Source organism: Artemia sp. Qi Xiang Cuo, chromosome 1, assembly GCF_049724085.1.
Source record: "Artemia sp. Qi Xiang Cuo chromosome 1, ASM4972408v1, whole genome shotgun sequence".
Taxonomy (NCBI): domain Eukaryota; kingdom Metazoa; phylum Arthropoda; class Branchiopoda; order Anostraca; family Artemiidae; genus Artemia; species Artemia sp. Qi Xiang Cuo.
The window spans coordinates 76282719-76302547 of record NC_142794.1 but is presented as its reverse complement, the minus strand read 5'-3'; the positions used below and the strand labels follow the sequence as shown (position 1 = coordinate 76302547).

Genomic DNA, 19829 nt, shown 5'->3' with positions numbered 1-19829 from the left:
TATATTTGGTGGCAAAATATATTTGGTCAGCAAACTTTATATTGAAGAGTTTTGCAGTCAGTAATTACGAATATCAGGCTAAAGTGGCAATACAAGCATCCTACAACAAGACACATCTCTTGGCTTCCGTTTAAAACTATTAATTTATGAAATATCTTCCTAACATATGTTGTGTATCTTGTACATTATATGTTTATGACTACCGCCCCTTTAAACCTCTAAAGGAAAGAGTGCTATGTGCAGCAATACGATATGAAAACAGCAAGTATTTTGGAGTGTGTTATTTTTATTGGTTGCAACACACATCAAGCATGGACACAAGGGGGGCGATCGCCCCTGCCAAGCAAATGTTTTAAGAATCCTTCCTAAATTATACTATTGAGTACTATATACGAGAAATAAGGACTGAGAAATCGATTGTTTTCTCAAATAAGAGCAATGAAACATATAAACACAATAGAATTGTTCAAAGACGGTATGTGTTATAAACGCAAGGGTGAAACGTTTCTGTTCGGTTAGGGACAGCCCAAGGAAGTGCAGGCCCAAGACAAGAAGGTTGGATAGGGACAGTGTTGTTACCTGTATAAGCAGGCAAAGGCTGGTATCACTTATCACTGCTCCCCGGAGACTGAAACACAGATAAAGTATACGTTATACATACGTCCAAATGGAATAATTTTATTTTCGTTACTGAACTTGAAATAATTCAAGACTCCTTCACCAACGCTGTAAATTTTTGCCTCCTTGCTAGCAGCCACACAACATTCGTGAGGCTAAAATCACGATATGAGTGTCCTGAAACATAGTACAATATTTATTTTTACAATATTCACAAACAGTTTCCAATACAGAACTAATCCAATCACGACTTCTTCTAGGATGACACATCTACTCCTAACATTCTCACCAGGACTCCCACTACCATTTTCCTACAAATAATTAGAATTAATTGCTACTATTAATAAAGGTTTATCTAAAATTACTTACTTTTTATTAACGATTAAATAAAAAGACAAGCTTTTTTAACTGAAAGTAAGGAGCGACATTAAAACTTAAAACGAACAGAAATTATTCCGTATATGAAAGGGGCTGTCCCCTCTTCAACGCCTCGCTCTTTACGCTAAAGTTATTTATTGTTTAAAAAAATAAAGTTGTGAGACTGAGTCAAACTTTAGCATAAGGAGCGAGGCGTTAAGGTGGGGACAGCCCCTTTCATATACGGAATAATTTCTGTTTGTTTTAAGTTTTAATGTCGCTCCTTACTTTTAGTTAAAAAAAAATATTTTTATTTAATTTCTGAACGTTCTTGAATTAAGGCAGCTTTGATTTTGGCTCACCGTGCATGAAAAATTAGAATGAAATTTTCATACTAATTTTACTTGTTTTGGCTAAATGGATGTCAGGAAATTTTGTTCTGACGCAACTTGCGAATTAACTTACGTAACGAACTTCTATATTTGTATGTTTTTATTACGTATATTAGGGAGTTTACCCCTAGTCAATACATCGCTCTTTATGCTAAAGTTTGAATTTTGTTCGAATCACAAACCCCTGAATCACAAAGGCCGGTAAATTAGAATAGATGGCTCTTTTGAAAGTACTAAAAAAAACTTTTGCGTAAAGGGCGAGGTATTGACTAGAGGGGAACCCCCTCATATACGTAATAATTTGAAAAAGTTGGAAAAAATTAGTTTTTTTATTTAATTTCTGATCGTTTTTTAAATAATGTTAGGAAATCCGGCGCCCCCTTCATAGAAATGTCCCTTCCCCCAAAGAAACATCCTCCATGGAAAGATCCTCTCCCGTAGCCCCCTCCTCCGACCCCCCCACCAGAAAAAAATCCCTCCTGAAACGTCTGTATACTTCCCATTAACCAATAGTAAATGTAAACAATGCGCAAAGTTCATAACTTACAGCCCTTCCCCCGGGAACTGTGGGGGATTAAGTCATCTTCAAAGACTTATCGATTAGATTTTCGACTATGCTGAACAAAATGCCACTCTCAAAATTTTGATTGGGTGACTGCGGGAGAAAATGAGCGTGGGAGGGGGCCAAGTTGCCCTCCAATTTTTGGGTCACTTAAAAAAGGCACTAGAAACTTTAATTTCCGTTCAGATGATCCCTCTCACGATATTATAGGTCTACTGGATGGACATGATCACCCCTGGGGAAATAAAAAAAAAAACAACAAACAAATAAACACGCATCTGTGATCTTTCTTCTGGCAAAAAATACAAAATTCCACATTTTTGCAGATAGGAGCTTGAAAATTCTATAGTAGGTTTTTCTGATACGCTGAACCTGATGGTGTGATTTTCGTTAAAGTTATATAATATTTAAGGGTTGTTTCCCCCTTTTTTCGAAAATAAGGCAAGTTTTCTAAGGCACGTAACGTTTGATAGGTAAGACTAAACTTAATGAAACTTATATATTTGAAATTAGCATAAATATCTGGTTCTATTGATGTATCTATTGGTATCAAAATTCCGAATTTTAGTGTTTTGGCTACTATTGAGCGGGGTCGCTCCTTAGTGTAAGTTAGAACTGTTTGACATATAAGAACATGCATATGGAAAACTATTTTAAATAAAAGTGAGCAGAAATGAATTTAGTAAAACAAAATTTTGTGAAAAGCAAAGAGCTCATTACCTCATTACGTGTCTCATTTGCGCTTTACCGAAAATATAAGGTACTTTGAAAATTTTTGTTATAATTACTGCTATTGCTTTTGTAACATTTGAGAAAATTGAAAATTGCTCAAACTTAACAGAAAATTTTCTCCCATACAAGTGTATCTCTACCAATCAAGTCAGTTTTAGTTATCTAATTTACAGTTGAATTTCATCAATACTTTTTCCTTTTTAATATATCTTTTTCTAGTGTATAGAAAATTAATTGACAAAGTAAAACTTATGTTCAAGCTATTTAATTAGTTAACAGTAAAACGTGATTTAAACTTTGGTTTCGCTGGCTTTAAGCGGGTGGAAGTACCACACTTATTTTTACTGATTCCTGTTCGCTTTAGGTTTCATTTATCGATTTATTGTGATATCTTTCATTTCAAGTTTTATATTTTGTGCCAGGTAATATTGCTCCTTTTAGATTAATTTTCTAATTTTCATGGAATAATTTTTTTCCTAATTTTTTACTAACTAATATTATAACACTTTTAGTACAATTAACACCAGAATTGTTGTCTATATTTTTGAATTTTATAATGTCTTTATTGAAGTTTAGACAGTCTTTAAAGTTACGGAATAATATACTGTGTTTTTATTTTAAACCTTGCTTTATAATAAGGCAAGACAAATCAGTTTCCTTTTTTTTGCTTTTACAAATCAGTTTGCAAGACAAAAAGTATCTACTCTTGTTTAATAATCTTTCTTTTGGAAGCCGGTTTTTAGTCTGGACCTACCATTCTTCGATTGGTTGTCGCATCTATGGCATTCATGATTAGAATTATCGATTTTAAATGCTGCTAGCCTTTCTGTTGAAAACAATGACAAAATTTTTATGGATATCAGTAAATGATAAAAATAAATAATGAAATTCGTGTAGCTAGAAAAATCGTTATTAGGAAATTGACTTGCAAAAGGCTTACGTGTTTTTTGCACGTATCTATTCTTTTTATTCTCTTTTCTTTTAGCTTAAAAGCTCTATATTTTCAAGGAGGTCGTTAAAATTACTTTATATCTTTGGCTAATATTTGTTTTTAAGTTTAGGTCTTAAACTTTTATGGGGAATTGCGCCTCGTAATAGCTCACAATGGCAACATTATTTTAGGGCTCATATACCTTGAGACCGAGGCACAGGCATATGTACATTCTTACGATGTTGACTGCATATTTTGTAGTGGATTTTTTTTTTTTTAAATGGTGGATCTCCTGTAGGAAAGGACTCTAGATGAACCCATTGGGCAATAAACAGTCCTTTGTTCTTTAAAGTAATACTACGATGGACTACTAGATTTAACCACTTCTTTTTATGTGAATGGGATAAATGAAAATATGCCACCTGTTTGGCTTAAATTATTCTAATTTACACGCAGCGATTCGTGCAAATTATTTAACTTAGGTGCACACGCAAATATTTGCATTAGGTGAAAAAAAAGAAAAAAAAAGATGAACTTTATTCCGAAAACACAAAATCGAAAAGACCTAGAATTTTCTGTATTGGTCCAAATCTCCCCTCTCCTTCACACATGCAGGGTTTGATTTTTAATAAACAGTATCCCCAAAAATTTCCTTATCTAGAAAATCTGTAGGATGACTGTAGGCTGTCATCCCTTTCATAAAATATATGTCAATATATTCTTAAAATATATTCCAGATATTTTGAATCCTTTGATGTTATACACAACGTTGCGTAAAAAAGAAGTTGACTCATAGCAACGCACAAAAGTATATAATAAAGACGTCCAACAGAGCAATTTGTTGGTAATCAATAATTGTGGTATTAATGCACGTCTTGTTTCATTTTATTCTAAAAATGTCTTCATAAATGTGTCATGGTAAAAGCAAGTTTATTAAAAAAAAGCTTGTCTTGAATTGTCTTGAAAATCTACTACATGTCTTGAATTAAAACCTGTTTAAAAAAAGTTCCGTGAATTTTAATAATAGTTATCTATCATCGTTTCGATTGCAAGGCCTTTGTGTATTGAATGCTAATTATTAGGTGAGGCCAGAAATAATGTTGCTGTTATGTCTCTTTTTATTTCTCAAGTTGTTGAACAGGATTTTTTCTTAAGTAGAGCCCAGAATTTTTTAATTCTTTTGCCTTTCTTTTTTTTAAATGAGAATCATGCGTAATATTCATTTTCCGTGTTAATATATTTGATAATTTTATTTCGATATTACTTTTGTTATTGCTACGGAGAAATTCAAAAAATTGGGTCTATGCTCTTTCTTCAAAGGCGCATTGGTTGTTTTGCTGCTAATATAAAGAGTAAACAGAAGTGATGGATTGTCATACGGGAATGAACTTTTTCGTTAGGATAGCTCAAAACCAGGTCATTTACATTCAAAGAGAAGGAGCTTGTCGCTTGTCACGCTCCTTATGAGCTGCTAAATCACCTGGTTCTCTGCATTTGCACAAGATGATCACAAAACTGCCACTATTAGGGATAGTTGTGCTTATGGTCATATCATTTTGAGTTTCACTTTCGAACTTGAATGTCATATTGACTAATGCTGTTTATTTAACAAATATTCTATTTAACTATTGAAGGATAGCATTTTGGCGAAATTTGACCAGAATCCTATCACTAATTAGAACTAACTTTCCATGAAAATGTTTGAGTTGTATTTATAAAAACGTAAAGGTCAAGACAAAAGTAGTAGTCAGTGTTACCACTGGTACAAAGAAAATGATTAGGCGAATTTGCTAAAACTTTTACCCTAAAAAAAATTTACTGAAAGCGTTAAAGTTTTCCTTTTATCTTATTTTTAGACAAAATCATCTAGCTTATTGTGGGACAATGCTAAAAATTTTTTTCTTTTTGGAGTATTGTCAAAGTAAATTCTTTGACTTCTGAAGTTCTGATGACCATAAAGTGCTAATATAAAAATTAGAAATGCCATAAGAAATTAGAGTGAACACGGAAAATTTCTTAAAATGAGTTATTAGAAATCTCTGAGCAAGCAAAATAACCAAAAAGAAAAAACACATCGTCAAAACAGCTGATAGATACTTAGGGATGGTAATACATTAGGGCTAGAAAGTGTTTTTTTTATCGAAATAGATGACCGTGTTTACCCATTAGTCAAAATAATGCTATAAAAAAAAACATTTATTCATGACCCCGTTTCTTCTTCAACCTAAAAACTGAATTTTGTCTTATGAAATATTATGTTTTGAGCATCTATATGTTTTGAGCATCTATATATAAAATATCTATATTTCTATAAAATCATTCTTTTCAGCAATATAACAATTACTTGTTGGATCGGGTGACAGCCTTAGAATATAGTTGTCCATAAGTACAGAATAGAGAAATATGAACGAAAAATTTAGAGAAAAAAAAGTAAAAAAAAGCTAGGATAAATTTGAGCAATGAATGACTTCACTGAATAGTCAGTGAATGAAATAATACCTTGCAATCGCAATCTATTCGCTATTATTTATGAAAATTCTATTGCAATTTTGTTGGTGATATAAAAAGAACTAACTGACATACACAGGTCTTAGACATTTCTTAGACATTTTGGCGTTAGTTCAGACACTATGCCCGGCATACAAATTGAATAGTAAAGTCTTTGCCAAACTTTGAAATACCGTTGCGTACATCAGTAAGATAAAAAAGAAAAGTGAATCACTGCATAACAGTGATTCACTCTCAATTTTCATAAAAAAAAACTCCACCCCCCTCTTGGCGTCTGTATGCAGTCTTAGAAAAGGAATGGTTTTAACAGGGAACAACGATTTCAACGGAGAGTATACTGCTTGGCTTTAGCCCCATAACTTTAGAAATGTTCTCACAGAGCTGACATTTCTGTTCTTTAACTGGGGGTTACATTAGTAAATCTCTCCCTGAGGAGTGGGCCTTTCCCACCAACAGGCCAAATCTTGCTGTGTATACTCTCGTCACTGAGAAGAAACCGAAAAAGGGCATGCAGCGTCTTAATAAGCAACTTGAAACACTTCAAATTTACTCATTTTTGGACAAAAATACCATTCGCAAATCATGCAAACCAATAATCTGGAATGGGATGTAATATTTCTTTGAGATAGAACAGGACAGAATCTCTTCTGAAGTTATACTTTTCCCCTCACCCTCGTCAAAACCTTTACAAAAGTAACTGTCTGTCTTAGCCCTCTCTCCTCTTTCTTTAAGATTCGGAGTACAAACCGTGGCACCCAGTAGTGGGGGGCATAAATAATCTTCATTGTAAAATGTCTTTTTTCGTATTTTCATTGACAAATTCGGCTCCCCTTGATTTTGAAAAAATACATCTCCCTCCTCTTACTTTTCTTGAATTGACGCCATTTGCTACAAACAGTGAAAGTTAGAGTGGCTATGGAGGTCTTACTTATGTTAGAAATAGCTGGAGTTAAGTTGTTATAAGTTAGTTGTCACAATATTAATGGATCATGTTTTGTCTCCATTACTGAGACCGCCTTTCAAATTTACCGCCTTTCAAATTTGTCAGTTGCAAATGAATGTCAAATGAAAATGATAATTTTTGACCGGCTAAAATTTTTCACTTTTTGCTTTCTTTTACAGTTTATTAAAACCAGTCTGCTGTTGTAACAACGGTTCTACAAGGACTGTTCAAATTGAATTTTGCTTGTACTTCGTATATTCAGTTTTAAGCTTTCGAATAAGTCGTAAAACTGGGATTTTTAAAATCAAATTTTTGGAATAGGAGAAACAGAGGAAGTTACGAATTTCGTGTACAGGCTACCAAAGACAATTTATTTTTGCCTTCGCCCCTCTCGTTTTGTGCTGGACATTGATGCGATATTTTGTAATTCTAACATGTCCATACTAGGCTTTGGCTGTGGAAAATCGATGAAAACTGTTTCACACTTGTAGATGCTAGGTCGTATCTAATAGAAGGATAACAAATAGTGCCATCTTAACGGCGCCATTACACTGGTCGCATCTTGCTTAGTGGAGGTCTATCTTTAATTCAAAACCAAATTTTTGGCAGAAGACAGTCGAATTTTTTTTAACTGGCATCCGTTGTTTATGGATTGGAATTAAAGAATCGTGTCAGAAAAGCTTTGTCTACTTTTCCCATGTTCCAGGATTCTTTGATGAAGTTATGGCTTACGTGTTTCATCGCTTACTGATTAACGAAACGCATTTTTAAGTTTATTTCAAGAATAAAAACAAACTTTGTCCTAGTCTAATCAAAATTCTGTTTGGTTAGAAACAAAGAGTTATGTTCGACCTTGGGCCGAAAAAAATTCCCAAAGCCAAAAGGAAAATTTTCGTGTTGAATTTATGTACTATTCTCGGAGAGCAAAAACAAATTTGTGAACAACAAATCCGAAAAAGCTTGAAAACTTCTTTGTTTTGTCACGCGAAAGAGAATCCAATTAAAAAAATAGTCCGATATAGCTCGGAAGATTGTTTTTGTTGTTTATTCCAATGAGTATCGGAGCCTTATGAGAGTGGAAACTGGCGCTAGTATCAAACAAAATTATTGGCAATGCCATCTACTGATTGATTCTATTTTGACGCTAAACTGCTGAATGTTTGTCTTTCAAGATACTTTGCGATATAGGGGAGTATGATATAGCAGAATTCCTTCCCTAGTAGACCTACCAGCTTTATGAGGCCTATCTTAGTTTTGACAAGATTTTTGAAGCTATACATTTCAGCTGGGGGGAGGCAAACTAAGTTCTGGGGGGTAATCGCCCCCTGCTCTATAGCAAATTTGCTCCATAGCTCCATAGCAAAAAACAAACTCATACCAGGTTGACCATGATCGTTCTTACTACTTTACTCAAAGGGTTGTGCAATTTTTCAATGTTCTCAAACAAAATAGCAGAATCACTCCACAACTGTATAACGAAATTTTCAGTTGCAGTATTTTATGCTAAAACTTCTACGGCATACCCAAAGAGGACATCAGTTTAAGACCTATTACCGCCTGTATAAAAGCAACCACTTCAAATGTTGGAAAATGGTTGTGGGGCTTGGTTATGGTTATGGTTATGTAAAATGATTCTGTCCTTAAATCTGTTCTTCCCTCATACAGATCTTACATAAGAAACTTAATAGGTCTGGTAGGCTAACACTTTAAAACATAAAAATTTCCGAAGATTGAATTTTAAGCAGCTTAGACGTCGTTTTCATATACACAAGCTTTAATTTTTTTTTTTAATCTGAGCACTTACTAGTTACTACATAAAAAACCGAAAACAGCTGTCATTTAATCGAAGAATCAGCAAAACGGCTGGAAATTGGTGTTAAAATAAATTTGATCAACGTTTAACGAATAAATGTTTTACGACTATTAGATATATTTCCAGTCTTGAGGCTCTTTTTATCTTTAAATAAAGGGTCTCTCTATGGGAATTATTCTATTCGATTTACCAGAAAATATTTACGACATGGGAATTGGGCATTAAATTTGTATTTTCGGAGATATTCTATGGACAACATGGTGAAAATGAGCTTAAAGGTTTTTTAGACAATCTTTTATGCTTACAATTCAAGCCTGCAATTTGCTCTAGAGACAGAAATTAAATATAAAAACATGTTTTTTTTTTCAACTGAAAGCAAGGAGCAACATTAAAACTTAAAATAGACAGAAATTATTGCGTTTATGAGGGAGCTGCCCCTTCCTCTATCCCTTGCTCTTTAAACTAAAGTTTCTTAGTAATTTAAAAAAGTTTATTGTTCAAATTAAACAATCCCTTTGTTTCAGGAGTTATTCTTATATAATTGAAACGAAGAAAGCTTTAGAGTAAAGAGCAAGGGATTGAGGAGAGGGCAGCACCCTCATATGGAATAATTTCTGTTCGTTTTAATTTTTAATGTTGATCCTTACTTTCTGTTGAAAAAACTTGTTTTTTTTAAAATATAATATCTGATTGTTTCTCAAATAATGCCGGGAAATCTGCTTCCTCCTTCCGTTGGAACCCTTCCCCCAAGATGGATTCTTCTATGAAAAATTACTCACGTGTAAAATCCCCTCCCCCTCCCTGGAAAATTTCTCCCGGACAATTCCATCGTCACTGAAAATTCCCCCAGGAAAATTTCCTGCAGACAATTTCCCTGGAAGTTTCTGCTTGCTTTCATTTATAAAACAAAAAATACCTTGTTATATTCAATTCCTGATCATTTTTCAAACTACGCTGGATATTCCTGTCTGTGTAACTTTTCCCCAGAAATCTCATCCCCCCCAATGGAAAGTTTGTTCCGCGTAAAATTACCCCATGGAGTATGTCTCCCACAAAAAAATACTTCAATAGAAACTACCTACCGTGAGAAATCTCCCCCACATAGGAATCCTCCCAGACAATACCTTCGCTACAGAAAATTTCCCGGGACACATCTGTCGGAGCATCGCCACATGTTAAATTGAACCACCAAAAAGAAATTAAGGCAAATAAAAAGCACTATGTAAATGAATTCTAGTAAAATCCCCCGTTTAAAGTTTACCCTGGAAAATCTCCTGTTCCTAATTTTCCTCCCCGTGGAAAGTTATCCCCATGACCCCCCTCCTCCCTTCGAAACATCTCTACATATCTCGCAATTACAAATACTATATGTAGACAATGGGCAAATTCTATAGCTTACAGCCATTTCTTCAGGGGTAGTGGGTTCAAGTCATCCCCAGAGGCACAGTTATTGGACCTTTCAATTATGTTGAACAAAATGTCTTATAGAAAAAAAAGGTTGTGGGATGGGGCTAGTTACCTTCCAATCTTTCTGGTCACGCGGAAAGGGCAACAAAACTTTTAAATTGGTTTGAAAGATCCTTCTCTCGATGTCTAAGAACCATTGGTTCGATTCAGTCATCTTTAGAAAATATCTAGTGATTATTATTACCAGGCATGAGGGTAGCAAATGCTGCGACAGTTGAGCACCAAACTCATTTCTTCCTGATCCTGTCAAGGGTATAACATCGACGGGTTCTGTCACCATTGCTTTTTGTGGTAGTGATTGATAATATCCTGTGAAACACATATATGGAGATATCAGACAAAGCTCTTAAGTTCAGGTCAACAAATTATATTCAGAAAACGACTTCAAGAACTACTGGACAATCTTACAATATAGGCAAACAATTTTGGCCAGTGGATGAATGCAGAGAAAACCGAATGTATGGCAACTAGTGATTACCCTCCACATATTAAATGTGACGACCAAAACATTTAGCAAGTTATACAGTTTAAAGACATGGGGAGTATCATTGAAGACAGTGGCTCAAGACTAAAAAACAACAGCAAAATAATCTCAATTGGACAAGGAAATGGCGCCTTCAGCAGGTTACATCAAATTTGGAGATCTCAATAAATTTTGTATGCAACTGAAGCTACGTCTTTTCAACAGCAATGTTATTTAAGAAGAGCGTAAACCTTTGAAGATTTTTGGCCCTGGAGAATACGGAACATTCATTGGTAACAGATGACGACAAGCCAGTCCATCTGTGAAATGACGAGATAATCTCTAGTGAGTGACACTACCAGAGCTAGACATTAGAGATATTTGGGATATGTCCTCCGTATGGATGATGATAAACTCGCAAGAGCTGCTCTTTATTGACAACCACTAAGATTTCGTAGCCGAGGGACTCCCAAAAATACGTTGTGCTGGATCTAGAAGAGAGATTTGCACGACTTACACACCTCATTTCAAGTAGACTGAGAGAACGTCGTTGGAGTGTCAGATCTGAGAAACAATTGAAGGCACATTGGATCATTCTTTGGTCCCATGGGAGCCTCTGGTGACACATGCGGTTCAAAAGTCTATGATAAAAGAAAATATTAATTAATGATTCTTTCAAAATTTAGAATCTCATGCCTGTAGAAGATTCTAAATAAACCTCAAACATAGTTTACCCCCCTTACATGTCAGATCCAGCACGATTGCAGAATCTATTACGTAAGTAGAACCCATCAAAACTTAGAAAAACGTCTAAAGAAAGTTCAACAAAAGCTCTGAATTTTAACAGTGGTACGATATCTTTTTTTCCAGCTCTGAGCAACCTAGTTTTTAAATTTCCTAGCCACTCTCTACTTTATAGGAAACAATTTTTGTTAGCAATGACCTGGGGATTAAAAAAATTTATCCTTGAAGCAATTCGACGTCACCAACATTATAGTAATATCATATCTAGGGCTGTATCTACTTGGGTGGAGGTTACCTGGCGTAAATACCCCCCTCCCTCCCAGGAATTTCTGTCTTACTCGTAAAAATTTACAAAAATTCATGTAAACAAATTTTGTTGTTTTTTTGTAAATCCCCCCTCCTCCTAACAAAATCCTGGTTGTGATCCTAATTACATCCCTAAGTTAACTTTAAAGTGAAACTGTAACATTATTCCAAAAAAATAAAGGCCTAACTGCTAAAAAAGCAAATATTACAATAAGGTTTTGTTTAAAATTTTTATAAAACTGAATGGCATGAATCAATAACCCTTTTTGTCAGAAAAAGGCTGAAGTTATATTAGGTATTAAATCTAAACCTCTGTCAAATTTCAAATTTTCTTAGTTCACCCCATTTTTTTGCAGAGTTTTTGTGTCAGTTAGGTTTTATATCTTTGTTTTAGTATTTGTATTATATTTTGCTGAAGAGGACTATTAGTCAGATCAAAATTCACATAAGATCTTTACTCCCTCCCAAGAATTTTCTGTTTTTATTAAATCCTTCCTTACGTCCGCTTTCCATCCCATTCGGGGAGGCCCTGCTTGTAGTTTGGCGATAGAAGGATGGCCAACACAGACGATATTTCGACTTTGTACTTACTTTTAGTTCATCTATAACAATTTTTATTGGAAATGATATGTAATTATGTTTTAGCCAGAATGTAAGCGACTTTGGTGTACGACTGCAGCAGGGGAATTAGAAGGTTGCAGGACTCAGCATATGCCCTGGGCAGATGGCACCGAATGTGGAGGAAATAAAAGAAAATATTGCATCAAAGGAGAGTGTGTATCTCGTAATTCGATGAGGATTACAAAACCTGTTAATGGGGGTTGGGGCCCTTGGCAAGAGTAAGTATTTTCAATACTGTTTCTATCTTTGGTTTCAGAAAAAACGAATATTTTGCTTTTATTGAAAATATGAGAAACCAAGGCCGTATCCAGGGGGGGGGGGGTTACCCCGTTTTAACCCCCCCCCCCCCCTGAAATTTTTTACCGAGTCGAAAATTAGTCTAAAAAATACCTGTAAAGACAAAACCTTACCAGAAAAAAAATATGCTCCCACACTAAATCCTATTGCATTTTGTGGGTTAACGGTTCTGGTCAGCTTACGCAATTAGGTAACCGTAGGTAACCCCATGTTCACCTGACCTTGCATAGTAAATAAGGGTTAATAATATGCGCTCTGATCAGCTTACGCAATTAGGCAACCCCATGTTCACCTGACCTTGCATAGTAAATTAGGATTAATGGGCGCTCGAGGTATGGTATAAGAGAGTGCAAGGTTGTCAGTTCAGTTCAGTTCAATTTCGGACTTGGCTAAGAGAAGAGCGATTTTCAACATGAAGAGGAAGTGTGACATTACGTCGTTTTTCGCGCCCAAGCGGACCAGGGATGTTTCTGACAGTGACATTAGCGGGACGTCTGCGGAGCATTCATCTACACCTGTGGATCTAAAGGGCACTGGAGCCATCGTTGAAGCTTCTGAATCACGCACACTGGAACCAACCACGACGCAATACGCACTTGCACCAACCCAGTCTTTGTCGTTGTTTGCAAATAACATCAGTCGTTCTGTCAACAAATCATCCAGTCTCGATTCAAATTCTAAACTTCGTTTGCTGAAGAGCCCTTGGACTCCAGATGTCTCCTACATTTTTCCAGTATCCGAAAAACGGAAGCTGAAGTTTCAGTTAACTTGGCTCGCTCTTTTCAGTTGGTTGTCCTACTCTCCGCCTGAGGACGCTGCTTTTTGCAGATTTTGCCTTCTGTTCTCGTCAGAGACAGCTGGTAAAGGCTACCACCAGCGCTTAGGGAATCTAGTCACCAAACCATTTAGGAACTGGAAGGATGCAATAGAGTGCTTCACAGCTCACCAACAAGCACAGTTTCATAGAAAATCCATCGTATCGGCTGAAAACTTCATTTCTGTCTCGGAGAAAAGGCAGGACAATATCGTGCACCAACTAGACGCGGCGAGGAAAGCGCAGGTTCAAGAAAATCGTCAGAAGTTGAGACCAATTGTTGAGACGGTGATATTTTGTTGGTGGCAGCAACTTGCCCTTCGTGGTACCAACGATTCCAGCCCCATTTTGGTCTCGGATCCAGAACCTTCTCACAATGATGGGAACTTCCGAGCACTCCTGCGGCTGAAGGAGAGACACGGTGACGACGTTCTGAAGAACCACCTTCTTTTTGCGGCCGGAAATGCCACATATCTTTCTCCCAGTAGTCTAGCTTCTTAAGCAGTCTATTGTGGAAAGAGTAAACGCAAGTCCATGCTTTTCGGTGCTTGCCAATGAAACGGTGGACGTTTCGAATACCGAGCAGATGTCTGTTTGCGTCCGCTACACTTTCAAAGGGAACCTGCATGAGGACTTGGTTTTACCCCAGTTTCTGATTTGACTGGGCAAGGTTTGGCTTCATCAATCCTGCAATTTCTCGAAAGCCTTGGTCTTAATCTGAACAATATGGTTGGTCAGGGATATGACGGTGCGGCAGCGATGAGTGGGCATCTTAGGACTATTCTTAGTGTTAAGCATAACAAGCGTCTGACACTGCTTTACAGCTCATGTAGTATACCCAGTCCCAACATAGTCATCTATCTTGCATGCTTTATTCTATAATCTCAACATTTCCTCTGTGTCTTATCACACATCTGTATTGTTTACTGTACTTCCCCACTCAGGGCACAGAATTTAAAAGAGAAGATCAACGAAATACTACCGGATTCAAGGAAACATACTTTAATCGGACTCTGCAAAACAAGATGGGTGGAGCGCCACGATTCAGTCGTGCGTTTTTTTTAGCTGTACCGACCAATCCTGCGATCCCTGGAAGCTTTTGAAGAGAACGGAAATGCAGAAACTACTGAAAAAGTGGCGCAGTTGCTGGACACGATGAGCCAGTCGCAATTTGTTGTGTGTCTCCATGTGGTCAAAGAGCTTTTTTGTCTTACGCTTCCACTGTGCAAGACTCTTCAGTCAGTTAACTGTGATTTGTCAGCTGCATGCAGGCACGTGAAAACTGTCCTTTCAAAAACAAAGGAAATGCGAGGAAATGCTGCTACTGCTTTCACGTCTATTTTCGACGAAGCTCAGGGTTTTGCCAGCGACTTAGGACTGGAGATGACTCGTCCAAGGACGAGAGGTGGCCATAGTATGCACGCAGACGGTCCAGACCTTCTCAACCACTATAGAACCTCGCTCTTTATTCCTTTCCTGGACCACTTCACTTCCGAGCTGATACAACGATTTGTGCTTCACCAGAAGAAACTGCAGTCAAATCTCAGCGTCCTTTCTCCTGCCAAAATTGTTTCTGTCGATCTGAAGGCATTAAACCTGGAGTCATTGGTTGAATTGTATGGCGATATTCTTCCCGAACCAGACTGTCTAAAGCAAGAGATTGGGCTATGCCGCATCAAGTGGGAGAATTTTTCGGTATCAGAGAGGCCTACTTTTGCTGTGTCTTCGATTCAGGCATACGACCCCACCATTTTTCCAAATGTTTTTCTTCCTCTGGCTGTTCTTGTGACGTTACCCGTTGGCACTACAACTCTGGAAAGAAGTTTCTCAACGCTCAGAAGGCTCAAAACCTGGCTGAGAAATTCAACAGGAGAAGAACGATTGAGTGGCTTAGCACTCCTTGCAGTCCAGAGGGACGTTGACATCTGCCCAGACAAGGTCAACGACATTTTTTCAGGGAATAAAAATCGTCGCCTTGATTTCTTTTTAGATATATTCGCCCTTACTTTTAGCTAAAAAAAAAAACTAAAAAATATATAGACAAATTATATCCTGCTATTTTGCTTATTTTCGCGCAAAAAAAAAAAATCCTTTGTATCATTTAACAGTATGTAAATTATTGTATTGTTTTTGCGTTACTAAAGAAAAGAAAAGAAAAAAAATGCCACGAAAAGATCTAAAAGTATGCCTAGTGGACGCGTCCGCTTTCGCAAGGGGCGGACTAACGGTCTCAAGCTAATGTATTGATTCTCGAGTATGTTAGACAAAGTCAACGGGAAAAAGTTGGATAACCCCCCCCGAACAAAAATCTTGGATACGGCCCTGTGAGAAACTCTGATATTTGAATGAAATCTCACGATGGTACTAAAGAAATTTTTTAACAAAGCTCTCTGACTTGGCTTCAACTACTAGTTGTTGTAAGTGGTCAAATCTGAAACAATTTACAAACTGAATAAAGACTCTAGTGCTAATAATCAAAAGTAATAATCAAATTTATAACTACTGGATTTCTGTTATTACTATTTTTTTACACATTATGTTTGCAACTGGGATGTCATTCAGTACCTTTGTGACCAAGGACTTAAAGGTTTTACATCGCACGTTTAGTACCATTAATTTAAATGCAGTTTTTAACATTTTTTTCCATGCAAGCTCTTGATCCAAAAAAGCATTTTGTGGCACAGACTTGCAATTCCGTTCAGATTCTTCCGTCTTTAGGTACAAAAAGGGTTCTTTAGTGAATGATCAATAGACTGGATGATGTTGTTTACCCAACTGTTTATGACCACTGACTCCTAAACATGGTTGGAAAAATATCTTCCAAACAAATGGAATACACCTCCAGAATACAAGACATGCACAAGTCTCTTTAATTTAAAATAGAGAATTAAAAAGCGGATCTTTGGTTCTCAAATATACAGGATGGATTGGTCAAGTTTTCAGTATTTCCCGCTCTCTGAAAGTTTTTGTTTGAAAGGTGTGAAAGATAAAGATGCAAAAATTTCATGCAGGTTATTTCTTTTGTCTTTTTTTACCACAATTTTAATGAAAAATGCATGTTCAGAATTTGCTTTATAGGAGAGACATATTTTAGTGCAAATATGTTCTCCAGGACTTCACAGAGTTTAGATGCACAGTTCAGATTCATATCTAGATAGGCAGTCACCACTGTCACAACCATGAAATTATTCAAGCCTGTACATAAACACAGGCAACACTGATTTTGTCAGCAAGCAAGACTAATTATGTCAAACCTGAACACAGACAAGACTTTAATTTCAAGCCGTCCTTTGCCCTAGTTGCCAAGCAAAAAGTATTAGCTCTTGATGGAACAATGAAAAGATTATAATGTCTATTTTTTATTTCATCTCATCTTGCCCAGAAGTAAACATACCTTACCCTTAGAATTCTACACAACAGACCTATAAATGTTAAACTATAAAAACACTTCCGTGAAAATGTATATCTTTGTTACTTTGGAGTAATTTGAACTGTAAATATTTTGACCTGACCAACTTAAAACTGTTATTTTCCGGAAATAGCCTTCTTTTGAGACACCTGTAAACATTCTAAATTAGAAGAAAATGGGCAAACCAAACATTACTATAATAAAATGGATTTGGTTGGCTTAAAAAGTATTATAAATGTCAATTATATCATTTGAGATAAGATTCATTATCGTTTTCACGATACCTTCACTGATTGTCAATTTAGTAACAATACTGCGTATATGTTCCTTAAAGTTAAGGTCTCTATCAATTACTGTGCCAAGACACTTAGCCGACATAGTGTATCTCATTGGTTTTACCCGTGGGTAATTCTTAGATTGTTTACCATATATGACTGTTCAAAAAATCTCATAAATAAAATATAAATTATTACCTTTTATGTACTTTACTATGCATTGGAGTCTATTCAGTATCTTTTACTGCCATCATTAAACGGGTGTGATCCATGTACGTGAGAATAGCCGTGTGAATATCAGTCTACATTTGGGTATTCAGACAGAAGATTACGCCAAATAACAATCATACAGAAAGCATACCGTATTACATGACGGCTATCTTTGGGGAACTCCTTGCGCACCAGACATTTATTTTGTCTAAACTTTAGGATATTCTCATCATACGTCGCTTATTGTTGAAGATCTATCATACATAAATGTAAATTTTAGTTTTCATCTGCTTAATTAGGTATTGGAGACTACAAGTCATTCCATATTCTGTCTTCTTATTCCGTTATTATTACCCTTTCTTAAACGAGCGCTATCTAGGTACAAGCGAATCTATGTGTGGCGAAATCAGTTTAGATCCAGAATAATACAATTCAATTGATAGAAATATCTAATAATGAATAGGCAGAAACAACATATAACAGCAAAGTCCCTTGCTTACCATACATCTTTTGTATAAAATGTAGAATAAGGCAACTTACCATGTTTGACTATTCAAGATGTTTCAGAAATAAAATAAAATTTACTAGCTTTCTTCAACTTAACAAGATATTAGGGACAATTGGATCATTTTTCTACTCAGTTAATTTTATTGCCGATTCAAGATGATAAAATTTAGATGCTAAACTAAGTCCAATAACAATATTGTGCAGAATAAACAACGTATAACATAACAGCGAGCCGTGAGGGACTCCTTACATACCATGTAGTTTTAATAAAAATATAGAATATACTCAACATTGATTGCTTAGTGTATGTGAGTATTTGAGGATTCCCATAAATGACTATAGATTATTAGCTTGCGTCTTATTTAATATTTAGTGCAGAGACTATTTGGATTTTGTTAGCCAATTCTGCTATTATCAAACGGGCATCATTCGTAGACCAGCAAATACCCGTGTCACAATCCCTCGACAGCTAGGCTAATTCATATGAAAAACTAAATTTAACAAAGAAAATGTAGAAGAAACAGTATATATTATAACGGTCAGTCGGTAAGCAGCGAGGCTAAATTGTTTTCTTTTTTTCTATGCTTTAATTTGTCACTTTAGAAAATTAGGAATGGAAATATTATGAGCTCCCAATTTCACCCAATTAGAAATCTAGTTAGATTCACCTGGTAGACCAGATTAAAGGGTAAGGATCTTTTACCAAAAGACACTAAAGTGGGCTTATTTCTAAACTGTCATGAATTGCTTAGTAACTATTCCTCTAAGGAACATAATTTAGTTTACTGTTACAGTGTTTGGACAGTAGTTGGGTAAATGTATTTGCAGTACGGCTGTACTACATTTGTTGGGTTCTATATAAATAAGACAGCACAGACAAGAAGAATCAGTGTGTCCGGAAGTAATTTTGAGTTCACAAAAGTCTCTTGCCAGAAGAGAAAAATGTCAACAATGTGAGATTATTCTACGTATATGCACTGCATATTGAGTTAGGGCTGTTCAAGAACTCTCTGAAGGTTATGAATAAAAAATGATGATTTGAAGAAAATCAAAAAATGAAAATCCACTATTTAAAGAAAAATTTTCCAGGTGTTAGTGATTCAAAAAATAAAGGAGATGTTTTGTTGGCCCCAAAGCAGAGGTTTATATGCTGACGCGAATATTAATGCTCTTTTAAGTCTAAATGAAAAGTCAGCACGGATTGTATTTAAACTTTTTGTCGCAAATTTTTTTGCAAATCATAATGCCCATAACTACCCTGAATATGTGTTGAGTTTCCTGGTAATATGTAAGGATTTAGGATTTAACATACCTCTGAAGACTCATTTCTTGGACTCTGTACTTGATTTCTTCCCCACTTATTTTGATTTTGTGAGCAACGAGCTTGGAGGACATTTTCATCAGTATGTTTCAGATATGAAAAATAGAGGTCACGGATAGTGGAATGTACACATGTTAAGTGATCACTGTCGGACATTAAAGAAGGTTGTCTCGGTTACCGCAAAAAATAAAAGGCATTTACGTTCTAGGTATTGTTAGTAAATATGATTTATTTTTTTAAATACACATAATTCTAGAATGGTTCAATGCAATGTCAAAAAAAATCTATGTGTAATATATAAACACTGCTTATATATTTGAATTTAGTATGTCAATTATACTGAAATCAGCCTGTTTTTCTTATGGGCCCCTTTTTTTTATTATTTTTTTGTAGCCTAGTGGTGCTTCTGAAGCAATGTGGTTAGTACTTCTAAAGTTTTTACTCTCGTAAAATGTTTAAAATGAATCAGGTGTCTCATGAAACCCCTTTATACTAGACTTATGTACCAGATCTCTTTCATATTTTCACCGTAGCTCATA

At 35.8% G+C, this 19829-nt stretch overlaps 1 protein-coding gene across 1 annotated transcript in view; it reads left to right on the top strand.

Annotated features, from left to right (window-relative positions):
• Positions 1–19829, top strand: part of AdamTS-A (ADAM metallopeptidase with thrombospondin type 1 motif A) — a 646314-nt gene that overhangs the window by 287856 nt on the left and 338629 nt on the right. Inside the window, exon 10 of the mRNA XM_089091831.1 lies at positions 12482–12675. Coding sequence (XP_088947957.1) covers positions 12482–12675 — 194 coding nt within the window. The remainder of the gene's footprint in view (positions 1–12481; positions 12676–19829) is intronic.